Below are 18,317 nucleotides of genomic sequence, written 5' to 3' on the forward strand. Positions count from 1 at the left end.
TGTGCATGTGTCTGAAATGTGTATGAGCGTGTGACTGGGCATCCCATTGCAGTATTCTTTCTTTATAGTTTACTCACAGTTAAGTTTTGCAGTGCTGTCGGGGTTCCTTTTTTCTTTTTTCTGACAAACTCAGTGCCTGTGAAGGGTACTAAATGCTTTTCACAATATTGAGCTGTTCTTGTTTACTTTCTGACAGGAGCAATTCTTGTTTGGACTGAAAGTTCCTCTCTTTAGTTTTAATTGAAAATATGCCTCATTAATCTTTTATAGCGTGCACAAAAGAATCAGCAGGTAAATGAGATGGTCTGCTCAGCTGGCCATCTGCAGAGCCTGTCTTCTGTATTGATATTAAAAACGTGAGCGAACCACGCTTCTGTCCGAGCTGTGTGCATGTCCCAGTCTACCCCCGCAGCGTGCTGTTCTGTCTGAGTGTGTGCATGCCAGTCTGCCCCCCCCCCCCCCGCAGCGTGCCTGCTTCTGTCAGCTGTGGCATGTCCATCTGCCCCCGCAGCTGCTGTTTCGAGCTCATTCCCAGTCTGACCCCCCCCCCCCCCGCAGCGTGCCTGCTTCTGTCCAGCTGTGTGCATGTCCCAGTCTGCCCCCCCCCCCCCCGCAGCGTGCCTGCTTCTGTCCGAGCTGTGTGCATGTCCCAGTCTGCCCCCCCCCCCCCCCGCAGCGTGCCTGCTTCTGTCCAGCTGTGTGCATGTCCCAGTCTGCCCCCCCCCCCCCCCCCGCAGCGTGCCTGCTTCTGTCCGAGCTGTGTGCATGTCCCAGTCTGCCCTCCCCCCCGCAGCGTGCCTGCTTCTGTCCGAGCTGTGTGCATGTCCCAGTCTGCCCCCCCCCCACGCAGCGTGTTTCGTGGAAGGGTACGGAATGGCCTGCGTTTTCGACTCTCTAACACGTGCTCCCCTTGATTTTGGCAAAACCCTGCCTGACGTTTTCCTGTTAAACTGGGTAAACGTGGAATCCCTCGTATTTCCAAATATTTACACATATGGTGGCACAGACAAGCAGTAAGATCTTTGTTTGCTTACGGCCATGAGGAGGGCATGTCCGATCCCTGATTTAGCCCCTCCCTCTACGGTGCAGAGACGGTTGGGCAACATCACCAAACTGAAAACGGGTCCTATGTCTGTGTGCGCCACTTTGCAGATCCTTATAACCTATGTCTGCGTGCGCCACTTTGCAGATCCTTATAACCTATGTCTGCGTGCGCCACTTTGCAGATCCTTATAACCTATGTCTGCGTGCGCCATTTTGTAGATCCTTATAATCATTTTGCTCAAATTGCTTCTTTTTTTTTTTTGTTGCTGTTTTGCATAAACTGCCGCCCCCCCCCCCCCCCAAAAAAAAAAGAACTCACACAAATATATTTTTGGCCACATTGATTTGCTCCATTGTCAACCCGTCTGTCTGTCACTTTGTTGCCATGGCTGCGTTCTACAGAATGCGCACTTGCCGCCCACGTCGCCACCCCAGCTTCTCTCCCCCATGGCGGTGGGCCCCCCCACACTGCACAGCCCAGTCGCCACCCACAGACCTGCAGCAGCATCACACGGAGCCTGGAACTGTGCCCTAGCAACTCTTCCTTAGCAACAGGAGAGCACAGAGCCCTGCTTTCAACTTCTGTACAACACTATCAAACAATGCAAAACAAACAAATATTGACTTGCTTGATGGAATACTTTCATGTATAGCAGTGTCCAGAATGGCTGACATTTGTATTTGATAGAGTGTCAATCTATTCTTCAGCAGGACGAGTCAGGTGGGGTGTGCAGTCAAATATAGCATTCCTGTAATATTAATGCCGGTACTGTACTAAGCACAGGGAGTGATTCAGTGTAATCTTAAGAAAATAATAGTGATTTGAGGTTAGAACCAGCCATTCTCTCTGTCTGGGTGCATTGTTTTGTTTTTAGGGTTAGTCTGGCATTGCACACCGCACGTGTCTCCTCTTATGTGCTGGCAGGCCCTTTCATGTGTTAATTACTGTGAGGAGTTAGGGTTAGGGGTACTTTCTGTGACGGGGTATGCCAGTATTCTCTTGCGCACGTGCAGGTATTAATGCATGGGGAAGCTCATTTAGGTCTTACTTCAAGCCACACCTGGTGCACTGGAAGACTAAATCCAGGCTAAATTTGTGCTGAAGTAATTTAAGCACTGCCCATGAGTCTTTCAGTCAGTTAGGCACCTCCCACCTCAATCCTTTATTTAATTACACTTAAAATTCCTTTTCCACTATTTTATGAACATAGTGATAAAATATCAGTTGCTGTGTTTTGTAAATGTTGTAATTTGTATACTTCGCAAACCAAAGCATGTCCAGAGAATGTGAGGGATCTTTCAGTGTGCTGTGGAAATGGGTGCAGCCAGTTCAGACCTGCGGTCCTCGAGACCCTGTGACTGGGGTTGCCAAACATCTGGTTTTCGACCGCAATGTTTGGTTAGAGTTCGTTTGTGATGAGTTTGCGTGTCAGTGACTCTGATTCAGCATTGTTACTTCGGGTCCAAGGGGGACCCCCAAACCCCCTGTCCCTCTCTTGGACAACTCCCGGTTTTGTTCGCGATTATGCTTCCAGCTCTGCCTGATGTGCTAAATCTGGCAACCCTAATTTCTCTTCTGCCCCCTGCAGAACGGAGGAGGACAAGGACGCCAAGCGGAAGCAGGTGCGCCCGCTGTTCCGCCACTTCCGCCGCATCGACGCCTGCCTGCAGCCACGCGAGGCCTTCCGCGGCTCTGACGAGAGTGAGTGACGGGTGGGCAGTGGGCGCGGCTAAGCCTGACGAGGTTTAGTGATGGGCGGGGCTAAACCTGAGGAGAGTGAGTGACGGGCGGGGGGTGGGTGGGGCTAAACCTTACAAGAGTGAGTGATGGGTGGACAGTGGGCGCGGCTAAGCCTGACGAGGGTTAGTTATGGGCGGGGCTAAACCTGAGGAGAGTGAGTGACAGGCGGGGAGTGGGCGGGGCTAAGCCTGTTTGTCCTCAGAGGGCGGAGCTTGCTTGTAGCCAGCTGTGTGGGTCCCTGCTGGCATACGGGCTAAACTGGGCTGTCCAATCTAATCCCAATAGGACTGCGCTGATGCTCCCTTATCTAGGTCTCCATAGATAGGCCCTGTTTTATGCATTAATTTGAATAAGGTGTTGTAGTGCTGGGCTAAAACAAAAACCTGCACCCACACCCGCCCTTTTCAGATAAGATTGGACACTCCAAGACCTCTGCTAATGCTGTTTTTTCAAAGGGACTTAAACCTAATCAGTGCTATGAATGGATTTCTTAAGAATTTTTTTAGAAAGGAGGTTGAAAAATCTAACCTCTAAATGGTCTTTAAAAACCATTTAAAAAAAGAAGAAACAGTCATCAGCTAGTTGCTCAGAATCGCACAGGTAGTGCTGTGGTTTATGTTGCTGTGAGTGAGTGTGAGAGAGGGACGGGGATTCAGGTGGGTACCCAGTGCAATGACTTGGAGGGTGTGGCTGTGGATGGGAGGGTGTGGCTGGGTGTGGCTTTGGATGGGAGGGTGTGGCTGAGAGGGTGTGGCTGTGGATGGGAGGGTGTGGCTGTAGCTGAGAGGGTGTGACTGTGGATTGGAGGGTGTAGCTGGGAGGGTGTGGCTGAGAGGGTGTGGCTGTGGCTGTGGATGAGAGGCTGTGGCTGTGGCTGTGGATGAGAGGGTGTGGCTGTGGATGAGAGGGTGTGGCTGTGGATGGGAGGGTGTAGCTGGGAGGGTGTGGCTGAGAGGGTGTGGCTGTGGCTGTGGATGAGAGGCTGTGGCTGTGGCTAGTGATGAGAGGTGTGCTGTGGTGGAGGTGTGCGTGTGAGAGGGTGTGGATGTGGGAGGGGTGTGGCTGGGTGTGCTGATTGGAGGGTGTGGCTGTGGCTGAGAGGGTGTGGCTGTGGATGGGAGGGTGTGGCTGTGGATGGGAGGGTGTGGCTGGGTGTGGCTGTAGCTGAGAGGGTGTGACTGTGGATTGGAGGGTGTGGCTGGGTGTGGCTGTAGCTGAGAGGGTGTGGCTGAGAGGGTGTGGCTGTGGATGAGAGGGTGTGTCTAGGTGTGGCTGTGGCTGTAGCTGGGAGGGTGTGGCTGTGGATGAGAGGGTGTGACTGGGAGGGTGTGGCTGTAGCAGGGTGTGGCTGTGGCTGAGAGGGTGTGGCTGGGTATGGGGGAGGGGGGGGTGCAGGGATTTGGATGTGGAGCCTGGTCCATCAGCATGCGTGTAGTGAACCCCCCTCCCCCGTGCAGTCTTCTGCAGGGTGTACACCCCGGACCACTCCTATGTGACCATCCGCAGCCGGCTGTCGTGCCGTGTGGGCGAGATCCTGGCGCAGGTTCGAGAGAAACTGCAGTACAGCGAGGAGCAGCCCCGCCCCCCCGGGAACCTGCTGCTGGTGGCCGTTACGTCTGCAGGAGGTGAGAGCGCGCGCACACACATGCACACGCACACACACATGCACGCACGAACACGCATGCACACACACACACCAGCATGCACACACGCACGCGCACGCCCGCACACACACACACGAGCACGCGCACACACGCCAGCATGCACACACACATGCATGCACACACACACGCACACACACACACGCCAGCATGCACACACACATGCACACGCACACACACATGCACGCACGCGCACACACGCCAGCATGCACACACACATGCATGCACACACACACGCACACACACACACGCCAGCATGCACACACACATGCACGCACGCACGCACACACACACCAGCATGCACATGCACACGCACGCACGCACGCACGCACGCACGCACACACACGCACGCACACACACGGCAGCATGCACACACAAATGCACGCACGCACACGCACATGCACACGCCAGCACGCACAAGCATGCACACACGCCAGCACGCACAAGCACATGCACACACACACACAAGCATGCATGCACGCATGCACACGGGCATCGGGCTGCGAGCAGAGGGCTCTGTGCCGTTCACACAGCAAGCAGAGGGCTCTGTGCCATTCACACTGCTAGCAGAGGGCTCTGTGCCCTTCACACAGTGAGCAGAGGGCTCTGTACTGTTCACACAGAGAGCAGAGGGCTCTGTGCCGTTCACACAGAGAGCAGAGGGCTCTGTGCCGTTCACACAGTGAGCAGAGGGCTCTGTGCCGTTCACACAGAGAGCAGAGGGCTCTGTGCCGTTCACACAGAGAGCAAGGGCTCTGTGCCGTTCACACAGTGAGCAGAGGGCTCTGTGCCGTTCACACAGTGAGCAAGGGCTCTGTGCCGTTCACACAGTGAGCAGTGGGCTCTGTGCCGTTCACACAGTGAGCAGAGGGCTCTGTGCCATTCACTCAGCGAGCAAAGGGCTCTGTGCCCTTCACACAGTGAGCAGAGGGCTCTGTGCTGTTCACACAGCAAGCAGAGGGCTCTGTGCCACTAGCACAGCGAGCACAGGGCTCTGTGCCATTAGCACAGTGAGTAGAGGGCTCTGTGCTGTTCACTTAGCGAGCCGAGGGTTCTGTGCCGCTAGCACAGCGAGCAAGGGCTCTGTGCCATTAGCACAGTGAGCAGAGGGCTCTGTACTGTTCACACAGTGAGCAGAGGGCTCTGTGCTGTTCACACAGTGAGCAGAGGGCTCTGTGCCCTTCACACAGCGAGCAGAGGGCTCTGTGCCGTTCACACAGCAAGCAGAGGGCTCTGTGCCATTCACACAGTGAGTAGAGGACTGCTGTTCACACAGTGAGCAGAGGGCTCTGTGCCATTAGCACAGTTGCTGATGCAGTGTGTATGTGCTTGCGTGTGTGCGTTTTCTTCTGTCTCTAGAAAAGGCTGTATTCCGCCCCAGCGATGAGGCTGTCTTCACCACCCTGGGGGTGAACACCCACCTGTTCGCTTGCGAGCCGGCGGAACTGGAGACCCTGGTGAGGGAGGTGGGGCTATGGGGGCACGGGGGGATGGGGGGGATGGGGGGGCGGGGTGTGCATGCAGGGATGAGCAAGGATGAGTGCAAGACCACACACCTCAGCACTTGCAACTTCTCCTCAAGCCAACCTGCCAGATTGGATGACTGCCACGGTCTAGCAGTCTTATTTCAGAACATATCATACTTTACTCACTCTAAACAGTGCTGTGTCAACAAAACGTAGGCTTATTATCATTACTTGTATTGCTTATATATTATAAATATTAGTGGGTTTTAGTTTGTAGTAAAGTGGTCGTAAAATAAAGAGCTGCTTATCATGGGGAGTGGGTGGTACTTCTCTCTCGCAGTCATCAGGTGCTAAAGATTATTCCAGAAAGGACGTAGGCCAGGTTCTAACCCCCCCACTCCTGTGTTCTCCGATCTCAGTTGCCCTTGCCTGAGGAAATCCACTGGTCTCCCGGCGACAGCAAGCTTCACGACATGAGCGCGGAGGAGGTGGCCAATCAGCTGGTGACGTTCGACTGGGAGCTCTTCAGCTGTGTCCACGAGGTCAGTTTAGGGCTTGAACGGGGGCGGTCTGCTCATCGATTGGCTTGGGGGGGTGGGGTTTGCACGGCTAACTGCAGTATTGAGTGGATGCTGTCTCTCAGGGTTGTAGCTGAGGTGGATTGGATTGAGCTTGGTTCGAGGGACCGGCCTAATTAGGTTGTTGTGGGGCTTTTTAATATCATTAATATTCATATTCATATCATTTCGCTGTCACTAAATTATTTGAGGCGGTGGATCTTATCCTGTAAGCACAGATGCTTCTACCCGGATGGATTCATGTTTGGTCGGCATGTTTAAGGTTAGGGTTAGGGGTAGGGGTTAGCGGTTAAATCCTCAGTGCCTTAATGTGACTCCTGTTTGCACATGCACATTTCTTTGTGCGTTTCATGCTATGAAATGTTTGTCAGTTTGAGCTGCTGTTGATGGAGGGTCTCCATGCTTGTTTGGACAGCTGGAGTTTGTGTGCTACGTGTTCCATGGCGAACAGGCTCGCTGGCGCCCCCTCAACCTGGAGCTGGTACTGCAGCGCTGCAGTGAGGTGCAGCACTGGGTCGCCACGGAGATCCTGCAGTGCCAGTCCCTGCCCAAGAGGGTGCAGCTGCTGCGGAAGTTCATCAAGATCGCCGCATTGTGAGTGGAGCGGGGTGGGCGGGGCTGGACAGGGTGGAGCTGGGCGGGGTGGGCAGGACAGGGCGGAGCGGGACGGGGCGGGCGGGGTGGAGCGGGACAGGGTGGAGCGGGACGGGCGGGCTGGACAGGGTGGATGGGGCGGGCGGGGCTGGACAGGGCGGAGCGGGACGGGTGGGCGGGGTGGAGCGGGATGGGCGGGCTGGACAGGGTGGAGCGGGGCGGGCGGGCTGGACAGGGTGGAGCGGGGCGGGCGGGGCTGGACAGGGTGGGGCGGGGCGGGCGGGGCTGGACAGGGTGGAGCGGGACGGGACGGGCGGGCAGGGCAGGACGGGGCTGGACAGGGTGGAGCAGGACGGGGTGGGCGGGGCAGGGTGGAGCAGGACGGGATGGGCAGGACGGGGCGGAGGGGGACGGGACGGGGTGGGCGGGGCAGGATGGGGCAGGACCGGGCTGGACAGGGTGGGGTGGAGTGGGACAGGGTGGGTTGGGGCCGGCAGGGAGGGGCGGGGTAGGATGGGTGGGGCAGGACGGGGTGGAGGGGAGCGAGACGGGACGGGATGTGACGGGACGGGTGGGGCAGGGGCAGGGGCGCTATGAAGGGGGGGAGGTTGGGATGTTTCCAGGGGCCCTCAAAAAATCATGCTGTGATTGTGCAGGGATGGGGTGGCCTGGGGTGGTGGGGCCCGATGTGAAATCTTCTCATGGGGCTCCAAAATGATGATAGCCAACCTGCATCTAAGTCCCAGTTGTGTGTACTAGTTGATTAAAATAATTGGTGGAAATTGTTTTCAGCCTTGTTATAACAGTGACAAAATGTGTTTAGTCTTGGAAAGCGGACCTTCTGTGAGCTGGTGCAAGAAGGACTGTTTTACAAGGACATGGTGTCAATGTTTTGTCTAGTGCAAGAGTTTCATCTGCTGAGTGCTGCTGTCTAGAGCAAGACATTTCACATCTTAAGTGTACATTACACAGCATTTTTACACCGTGTTTTGGTGACTCTGTGTCTGTTTGTATGTGTGTTTGTATATGTGTGTGTGTGCGTGTGTGTGTGGGTGTGTGTGTGTCTGTGTCTGTGTGTGTGTGTGTGTGTGTGTGTGTGTGTGTGTGTGTGTGTGTGTGTATGTATGTGTGTGTGTCTGTGTGTGTGTGTCTGTGTGTGTTTGTGTATGTGTGTTTGTATATGTGTGTGTGTGTGTGTGCGTGCGTGTGTGTCTGTGTGTGTGTGTGTGTGTGTGTGTGTGTTTTCCAGGTGTAAGCAGCAGCAGGACCTGCTGTCCTTCCTGGCGGTGGTGCTTGGTCTGGACAACCCGGCGGTCAGCCGGCTCCGACTCACTTGGGAGGTACGCGATTCGGACATCTGACCCCCCAGTGCTCCAAGCCAATGGGCTGGCAGACTGGCACACGGGTCGCATTCCAGAGCGCTCCTCGCATCCTGCAGAGAGTTAGCGCCTCGCGTTCCTGAGGGCCAGCAGTGTAGAGCACTGGAGTGTGTGCATGCATGCTATGTGTGTGTCTGCATGTGTGTGTACCAGACCTGGGTTAAATATGTATTTGTTTTGGATTCAAATACTTTTCTATGCTTTACTGATCTAGTCTGGTGTATTGGAACTAAGTAAATACTCTCACAAACCCCGCCTTCTGATCATACTGGCAGGCTCAATTACACCACGCAAGATCAATAGAGCACAGAAAAGTAGGCGTGTGAGAGTGTGTATAGCGTGCTGCTGTGTGTGTGTGTACATGTGTGGTGTGTGTGTGTGGTTACGTGCGTGTGTGTGTGTGTAGCATACTGGTAATGGAACTGGGTTCAAATCCTCTTTGGGGCATTGTCATTGTACCCTTGAGCACAGTTCTTAACTTGAGTTTCACCAGTAAATCAGAGGCCGTTAATGTGTGTGTGACAAGGCAGTGACTTGTGGGGACCTTTTTATAAATTTTATATAATTTTATAAAAATTTTTATGCAGGGTTTGCCTGGGAGGTTTAAAAAGCAGTTTCAGCAGTTTGAGAGCATTGCGGTGAGTATTTATGCATCCTGTGGGGGGTTAGGGTAGGATGGGGGGGGTTAGAGCTAGTGGTGAGGAGCCCGGGATGGTGACTGTGTGTCTGTGTCCGCCCTGCAGGATCCCTCCAGGAACCACAAGGCCTACAGGGACCTGGTGGGCAGCCTGAGGCCCCCTCTGATCCCCTTCACCCCCCTGCTGCTGAAAGGTGAGGAGACACACACACACACACACACACACACACACACACCACACGCCACACACACACACACACCACACACTGACATACCACACACACACACACACACACGCTTACACACCACACACACACACGCACTCACACACACACTCACATACCACACACACACACACAAGCTTACACACCACACACACACACACACACCACACTCACACACACACTCACACACCACACACACACACAAATCCACACGCACACACACACCACACACACACACGCACGCACCCACACACACACACACACACACACACCACACACACAGACACATACTCACACACACATGCACACACACACACCACACACACACATGGGCACACGTACACACACACACACTGATCATGTATGGATTACATGGGCATTTTGTGCAGATCAACTCCAAGGCTTCAACGATAGCCTGTAAATCCCAGTGCAGCATTTGAGTAAAATGGAGGTGGCAACCCACACCCCCCCTCCCTCTTACTCTCCCAGGTGTGCTCCAGATGTGCGCCCATAAACTCCCCCCCCCCCAGTGAAAATTTGCCCAGGAAGTGTCTGCAGACGTGCCCCCCCCACTCTTCCAACAATTAACAGCCTCCCTAATCGCCCACACCACATCGCCCCCCCCCCCCCCCCCCCGTGCCCCTGTGCCGAACTGCTCCAGGCAGCAGTGACACCTGATGTCTGTGCATGCCTCTGCATCGCTATGAGCCCCAGGCTTACCGCCGCCTTCCCAGCTGCTGCATTTACGGGCGTCCGCACCATCCCATCACCGCCACTTAGCGTCAAAACGCCACCCTCAAACCCGCGTTGTCAAGGCAGGGAGCTGCAAAAGACTGTGTAGCCATAAACCTAGCGCTGCAGCGTACAGCCTGCGTAGCCGTAAACCTAGCGCTGCAGCGTACAGCCTGCGTAGTCGTAAACCTAGTGCTTCAGCGTACAGCCTGCGTAGACCGCCTCAACAGCCTGCTAGCGTCCTGCACTGCGCGTACAGCCTGCGTAGCCGTAAACCTAGCGCTGCAGCGTACAGCCTGCGTAGCCGTAAACCTAGCGCTGCAGCGTACAGCCTGCGTAGCCGTAAACCTAGCGCGCAGCGCGGCAACGCCTCGCGCCGCGAAACGCCAGTGCGTCACCACGCCTGCGCGTACCTAGCGAGCGTACAGCCTGCGTAGCCGTAAACCTAGCGCTGCAGCGTACAGCCTGCGTAGCCGTAAACCTAGCGCTGCAGCGTACAGCCTGCGTAGCCGTAAACCTAGCGCTGCAGCGTACAGCCTGCGTAGCCATAAACCTAGTAGGGGAGATCCCCCCCCCGGGGGACGGGTGGCCGCAGATCGGTCGAAGCGTTCCAGGCGTCAGCAACATTTGTGGCGTTGCGGACAACAGGGAGCCACGTTCCTCTCCGGCCTTCCTCCCTTCTCTCTGGTCAGGCGCACACTGCCTGGCCGACTCTCAAAGGTCACAGGTCACCACTCTCTCCCCCTCGCCCGTCCGCACTTGGGCTGCTGGGACACGACGCTGGCTCTCCTGCAAGCACTGAAAACGATGTTACATAACTGTTCTTTCCGCATGTTTACATCTCTCTCTCTCTCTCTGTCTCTCTCTCTTTCTCTCACACGCCCTCTCTCTTTCTCTCTCTCTCTTTCTCTCACACGCCCTCTCTCTTTCTTTCTCTCACACTCTTTCTCTCACACACCCTCTCTCTCGTTCTCTCACACGCCCTCTCTCTTTCTCTCTCTCACACACCCTCTCTCTTTCTCTCTCTCTCTTTCTCTCACACGCCCTCTCTCTCTCTCTCTCACACGCCCTTTCTCTTTCTCTCTCCCTCTCACATGCCCTCTCTTTCTCTCTGTCTTCCTCCCTCTCTCCCATGCCCCCTCTCTCTCTCTTCCTCCCACTCTCACATGCCCACTCTCTCTCTCCCTGTCTTCCTCTCTCTCTCACACACCCTCTCTCTCTCGCTCTCTCTTTCTCTCTCTCCCATGCCCCTCTCTTTCTCTCTCTTCTTCCCACTCTCACATGCCCCCCGTCTCTCTCTTCCTCCCTCTCTCCCATGCCCCTCTCTCTCTCTTCCTCCCTATCTCCCATGCCCCCCCTCTCTCTCTCTCCCCCCTCTCTCTTTTCCTCCCACTCTCACATGCCCTCTCTCTCTCCCTCTCTTCCTCCCTTAGTGGCAGCTTGACTAAGAATTGAGTTTGCGTACTATAAAATGGTTTCCAAAATAGGAATATTTATTGACACTTTGGTGTTAGGAGGAGTGTTATGTACAGTGGAACAGGAGGTTTTGGTTTTGTCTTTTAGATTTGTTTTCTCATTTTAACCTCATGTAGCATGTTATTTATTGAATGATGTGCTAATAATGTGCTAATTATCAAATTTAATTGAATAATGTGCTAATAAAGGTGCATTAAAAGTCAAAGTCTCTTCCTCCCTCTCTCACACACCCTCAGATCTGACCTTCCTCCATGAAAGCTGTAAGACGTTCCACGGGGAGATGGTGAATTTTGAGAAGATGGTGAGTGGCAGAGAGGCTGTATGCCTCGGCTGTTTCAGACGGACGGCCAGAGTGTGTGACGGGTACATCACTGTGCATGTGTGTGTGAGCGTGTGTGTGTGCGTGGTGTGCTGAGTCGTTCGTCATGTGTGCGTGTGGTGCGTGTGTGTGTGGATGTGTATCACTGTGCGTGGTGTGGTGTGTGTGCGTGCGTGCGTGGTGGTGCGTGCGTGTGTGATGCGTGGTGGCGTGTGTGTGTGTGGTGTGCGTGTGTGTGCGTGCGTGCCTGTGGTGCGTCGGGTGTGTGGTGCTGTGTGTGGTGTGAGTGCGTGCGGTGTCTGTGTCTAGTGTACATGTGCGTGTGTGTGTGTGCGTGCGTGCGTGTGTGTGCGTGCGTGTGATCGTGTGCGTGTGTGTGTGTGTGTGTGCGTGTGCGTGCGTGCCTGTGCGTGTGTGTGCGTGCCTGTGTGTGTGTGTGCGTGGCGTGTGCGTGTGTGTGTGTGTGTGGTGCTGGTGGTGCGTGCGTGCGTGCGTGCTGTGCGTGTGGCGTGCGTGCTGTGGTGCGTGCGGTGCTGCTGTGTGGTGCGTGCTGGTGTGTGTGCGTGCGTGTGCGTGTGTGTGTGTGTGTCGTGTGCTGCTGTGCGTGTCGTGTGTGGTGGTGCGTGCGGTGCCGTGTGCGTGTGGTGTGTTGGTGAGCGTTGCGTGTTGTGCGTCGTGCTGTGTGCGTCTGAGGCGGATACATCACTGCTGTAAGGGAAAAGCCCCCCCTGCAGAATGAAAGTGAAAATGCTGTAATGTTCTGTATAAAGCATGCAACCCCCCCTGTTCTTACAGCACAAAGTGGCGGAGATGGTGAGGAGCATCCGGAGGTGCCGGAGCGCTCAGTTCGGTGAGATAAACTCATTGCCATGTCACTCCATGTCCTTCACACGATTAATTTATCACATGCATCCAGCTTACAAATTACACAGTTGCAGTTGATGATACGCACGTCCACACGCTCACACCCACACAGATGCACTGACACTTGTGCACACAGACACACTCATATGCACTCATACACGCACGTGCACACAAACACACACGCATAGATGTGCAGTGATGCACACACAGACACATGCACAAACTCTTTGTCTCTCTCTGTTTCTCACACACACACACACGCACACGCTCACACACACACACACACACACGCACACGCACACGCTCACGCACACACACACACACGCACACGCACGCACACAAGAGTGCACACACACTCACACACACACACCCATACGCACACAAGAGTGCACATACACACACACATGCACACACAGATGCACTGGCGCTTGTGCACTCATACACGCACGTGCACACAAACACACACACATAGATGCGCACAAACACTCAAACATACACACACCTGAGTACATGTACCACATCATGCCTTCCACACTGTTGCGTCCCTCCGCCTCAGGTGGGGGCGCTGGCCGTTTGGACACGCGTGTGTCTTAAAGTTAATTGTGAGCACCTGTGGCGGTGCCCTTTTAAGAAGCCTGGAGTCGGCTTCTCATGAGATGGGAGCTTTTTCTCCTCACCTCTCGACCACGGCCGGGTCTTGATTTTGGTGTCGGCATCGCTTTATGTTACGGTTGCTCTCGAGCCCCCGCAAACATAAGCGATGCCGACACCAAGGTTTCCCTAAACTAACCAATAACTTTATTTAAATACATATAAGGAACACTAAAATAGCTGCAAAACACCAGATAAAATCAAGACCCGGCCGTGGTCGAGAGGTGAGGAGAAAAAGCTCCCATCTCATGAGAAGCCGACTCCAGGCTTCTTAAAAGGGCACCGCCACAGGTGCTCGCAATTAACTTTAAGACACACGTGTGTCCAAACGGCCAGCGCCCCCACCTGAGGCGCAGGGACGCAACACACACTGATACTATACACACACACACACACGCACACACAGACACACATGCACACCCGTACGCACACACATGGGATGAGCCCCCAATATGTTACGACCCCGCCTCAGAGGGAAGCAACATCATTGGACACAGGCAACCAGGGTTAGGTGTAAACAAAAGGTTGAATTTATTAAGAATAAAACAAAGAAATAAAGGGAAAATGTGGTGGATGAGGGAGATGCTGCTCCTGCAGTGTTTGCTGGCTGAGAGAGAGGGAGGGCCAGTGAGAGGTGGAGATGGGGCTTTTAAGCGCTCAGGTGCCTCCCCACAGGTGCCACTGAATTAGCAGATTTAAACACACACAGACAGTCTTGTTGTGTGTCCAGGACATAACACACACACCTGAGTACATGTACCACATCTTGCCTTCCACACTGATACTATACACACACAAACGCACACACACACACACCTGATTAAATATACCTTGTAAAGGGCTTCTACACCAATAGTACTCACACACACGCACACACACACACACCTGATTAAATATACCTTGTAAAGGGCTTCTACACCAATAGTACTCACACACGCACACACACACACACACCTGATTAAATATACCTTGTAAAGGGCTTCTACACCAATAGTACTCACACACACACACCTGATTAAATACACCTTCTAAATGCCTTCTACACCCACACTGTGAGAGTCTTCACTCTGTTTCCTGCATTTGCATTCAGGGTTTTTTAAACATTTCTTTCTAAGAGGGACGTATGCAGTTTTCTCAGAAAAGCATACTGCTGTGCTGAGGTCCTTTGAGAGATTGCATGTTAATATCATTAACGCTTACTGTGTTCAGCACAGGTGACCTCAGTAACGTTTGGGCCTGGCCGCAGAATTCCCCTAATGGACCACAAAGTGCCATGCAAGGTCTCAGTGAATCACCCAGGGTCTTTCATTTTAATTACTGAAGCATTTCCAATTATCCTGAGTGGATTAGACTCATTCATTTCAATCAGGAGGATTACTAAAAAAAAACACGTCCTCTGTCCAGCAGAAAGATGGCTGGTTTGACATCGCTCTTCCATGGCCTGAAGACCTGAATTCATAAATTGATTTTAACTTTTATGGAAAGGCACCAAATGAAAAAGCTAACTTTGCTCACTGCTAAGCTCCAGTGGTGATTCTATAGCCCCAAAATATAGTCCTGAAATGAATACCAGTTACACACAATAATCAGTTTTTGCATTGAACTAAGATATAAAATCTTAGTTCACTTTGTTGTACGTTGCTCTGGATAAGAGCGTCTGCCAAATGCCTGTAATGTAATGTAAAATGGTGGAATTAGTTGTATACTGAAATAAGAGCCATAATTATAGAGAAATCTTTCGTTCTGATTTCACTAACTATACATTTATATGCCGATATTCTTTTTTATCTACCAAGCACTGTCATACATCCTGTGCTAAGTATCAAGCCACAAGAGCTGTTAAGCACACTGATCTAAAATATAATTTACTGTAAGAGGAGGAGCAGTGACACATTGAAATGCGTCTAAGATGGAGAAATCTGCGTAGCTATTAATATCTTAAAATGTTGTGCCATTGGTTAAAACCGAATCAAACCAGTTCTGCCTTCATTCACTGACTGCAGAATAATTTGAGCACTGCGTTCCTGCTGGTGCTGAAGATGCGAGTCTATATTGCACCTTTCCTGCATATCTCACTTCAAACATGGAGAGGCTGCCTCCCCTTGTGGTCAGAGGTTGTCATTACATGAGTTGGTCATCCATTGTGGCTGAGATGGTGTGTTATGGAACTGTTTTTAGAAGAGCTGTGGTCTGGACCTGGGCTGATGATGCAGTTGTTTACACCCTTGAGCACACCTTTACCCTTAGGAACTGATTTATTCATTAAAATGACTTTCATCGTACTGCATCTTCCAGGCAATGTTGTTGTATGGGGGGTGGGGGGAGTTTGGGCGATTCCAGGGGCCCTGACTGACAGGGATTGGGGCAGCCTGGGGTGTAATTGTGCAGGGATTAGGGCAGCCTGGGGTGTAATTGTGCAGGGATTAGGGCAGCCTGTGCTGTAATTGTGCAGGGATTGGGGCAGCCTGTGCTGTAATTGTGCAGGGATTGGGGCAGCCTGTGCTGTAATTGTGCAGGGATTGGGGCAGCCTGGGGTGTAATTGTGCAGGGATTGGGGCAGCCTGGGGTGTAATTGTGCAGGGATTGGGGCAGCCTGGGGTGTAATTGTGCAGGGATTGGGGCAGCCTGTGCTGTAATTGTGCAGGGATTGGGGCAGCCTGTGCTGTAATTGTGCAGGGATTGGGGCAGCCTGTGCTGTAATGTGCAGGGATTGGGCAGCCTGGGGTGTAATTGTGCAGGGATTGGGGCAGCCTGGGGTGTAATTGTGCAGGGATTGGGGCAGCCTGTGCTGTAATTGTGCAGGGATTGGGGCAGCCTGGGATGTAATTGTGCAGGGATTGGGGCAGCCTGGGATGTAATTGTGCAGGGATTGGGGCAGCCTGGGATGTAATTGTGCAGGGATTGGGGCAGCCTGGGTGTAATTGTGCAGGGATTGGGGCAGCCTGGGGTGTAATTGTGCAGGGATTGGGGCAGCCTGGGGTGTAATTGTGCAGGGATTGGGGCAACCTGGGGTGTAATTGTGCAGGGATTGGGGCAGCCAGGGTGGTGAGTCTCAATGTGAGATCTTTTCATGGGGCTACGGTTACGGCCCACTAACCGCCCAACACATTCAAAACACCACAACGTTCTTTTGCAAGAATACAAAGTATATATTTATTAAACGGTACGAAAACAAACCCAATACAATACAAACCCACATTTTCAGAATGTTAGCGAACCTGTTATGATGGGTAATGGTAGCGTTGCGTAGCGTGGGTGTTTATGAATCTTCCCTCTGTTCCCGCAGCCCTGGATATGGAGCCGTCCCCCTCGCACCTCCAGACACGGGCCTATGTGCGGCAGCTGCAGGTCATCGACAATCAGAACCTGCTCTTCAACATGTCCTGCAAGCTGGAGCCCAAAGACGTGTGAGAGTGAGCCTCAAAAACCTACTCTCCCCCCCCCCCGCCCGCAACACCCTCAACACCCCGTAACCCGCGCGCTATCACAGACACTATCTGAAACCCCCTGCTGCCCACTGACCACTAACTCTGCCCCTCCCCAGGCCTGGAGGCTTCTGAACTGCCACCCCTCACAGTGGTAGATCGTACAGGAGTGTGTGAGCCAGTTAACTGTAATTGTTTTCTTCGTGGTTGTATGTGAATGAGGTGCAGAGAGCCTACCTGCTATAACCCCCACCAGCTCGATTCCTCTTCCCGTCAGCATTCGCCCCTCCCAGGCTCATGACGGGGCTACGCCCAACGTTGTTGCACTGCCACCACCGAAACAAACTGAAGCCAGCTCGACTCGACCAGGCTGACCATGACCGCTTTTTTGTACAGATGTACAGAAACCACTTTCTCTGTGAGCTTGTGTACACTTTCTGCCTCTGGGGGCAGCGCTGCTTCAGATGAGACAATCTACCCCCCTCCCCCCCAGGCCCCGCTTCCTGTCCCCTTCTACCCCTCGCCCCCCGCCCCCCCGCACCCCAGCACTCCCACACCCTACTCAGGCACTCACCACGGACAGCTACGCAGCAGCCATGAAAGAGTGCCCTTGGAAACGGACATCACCTACTTGAGTGTGACGTGCACTTAATTCTTCCTGGGTCAGGACCCCACGGAGGGCTGCCCCGCGTTGCCTGTATAATATTTGTGTACATATCTGTAAATAGTAAAATAGAAAGGTCCTATTTTAAGTATGAGATGAAAGATGGTCATACGTGGCCGAAGAGGCTTCATCCTTTGTTTTGTAAATTTGGTAACGGCGGTTTAACGGTCCTGTGGAGCTGTACAGCGTGTTTCTTTCGCTTCGGGAAAGTCCCGCTGCTGTATTTTTTTGTAAAGAAGTCAGTGTTTACAGTGCGCTCTGTGGAAACTCGGATAAAAGCCAGCCTGAGGATGGACGCCGATGCAGCTTGTTCTGTGTGGTAAAATCCTTCTGATCCCACCCTCTGACACTACGCCCTAAATAAAGCTTCTGATCAGCCTGGAGACTGCTGTCCACTGCTGTCCAACAGAGCGGGGTGTGTGTACACGTGTGTGTCAGTGTGTGCAAGTGTGAGTGTGTGTGTCAGTGTGTGTGTGTGTGCGCATGTGTGTGTGTCTGTGTGTGTGTGTGAGTGTGTTTGTGTGTAAGTGTGACTGTGTGTGTGTGTGCCCGTGTGAGTGTGTCTGTGTGTGTAAGTGTGTGTGTGCGCGTGTGTGTGTGTGTGTGTGCGCATGTGTGTGTGTGTTTGTGTGTACGCATGTGTGTGTGTAAGTGTGAGTGTGTGTGTGTGTGCGCAAGTGTGTGTCTGTGTGTGTAAGTGTGAGTGAGTGTGTGTATCATTGTGTGCAAGTGTGAGTGTGTTTGTGTGTACGCATGTGTTTGTCAGTGTGTGTAAGTGTGACTGTGTGTGTACGCATGTGTGTGTGTGTCAGTGTGTGCATGTGTGTGTTAGTGTGTGTACGCGTGTGTGGGTCTGTGTGTA

General features: G+C 53.2%; 1 protein-coding gene across 7 annotated transcripts in view; it reads left to right on the forward strand.

The window, feature by feature from the left end:
* Positions 1-17,833, forward strand: part of rapgefl1 (Rap guanine nucleotide exchange factor (GEF)-like 1) — a 73,044-nt gene extending 55,211 nt beyond the window's left edge. For all 7 annotated transcript variants that reach the window (XM_064316358.1, XM_064316359.1, XM_064316357.1 and 4 more), the window contains 11 exons: positions 2,634-2,746; positions 4,243-4,410; positions 5,806-5,903; positions 6,332-6,454; positions 6,906-7,084; positions 8,334-8,424; positions 9,051-9,101; positions 9,207-9,294; positions 11,769-11,833; positions 12,647-12,701; positions 16,653-17,833. In XM_064316358.1, the coding sequence (XP_064172428.1) occupies positions 2,634-2,746; positions 4,243-4,410; positions 5,806-5,903; positions 6,332-6,454; positions 6,906-7,084; positions 8,334-8,424; positions 9,051-9,101; positions 9,207-9,294; positions 11,769-11,833; positions 12,647-12,701; positions 16,653-16,777 (1,156 nt within the window). In that variant the 3' untranslated portion in view covers positions 16,778-17,833. The remainder of the gene's footprint in view (positions 1-2,633; positions 2,747-4,242; positions 4,411-5,805; positions 5,904-6,331; positions 6,455-6,905; positions 7,085-8,333; positions 8,425-9,050; positions 9,102-9,206; positions 9,295-11,768; positions 11,834-12,646; positions 12,702-16,652) is intronic.
* The last annotated feature ends 484 nt before the right edge of the window (positions 17,834-18,317 follow it).

This window comes from Anguilla rostrata, chromosome 17 (genome assembly GCF_018555375.3).
Source record: "Anguilla rostrata isolate EN2019 chromosome 17, ASM1855537v3, whole genome shotgun sequence".
Lineage (NCBI taxonomy): Eukaryota > Metazoa > Chordata > Actinopteri > Anguilliformes > Anguillidae > Anguilla > Anguilla rostrata.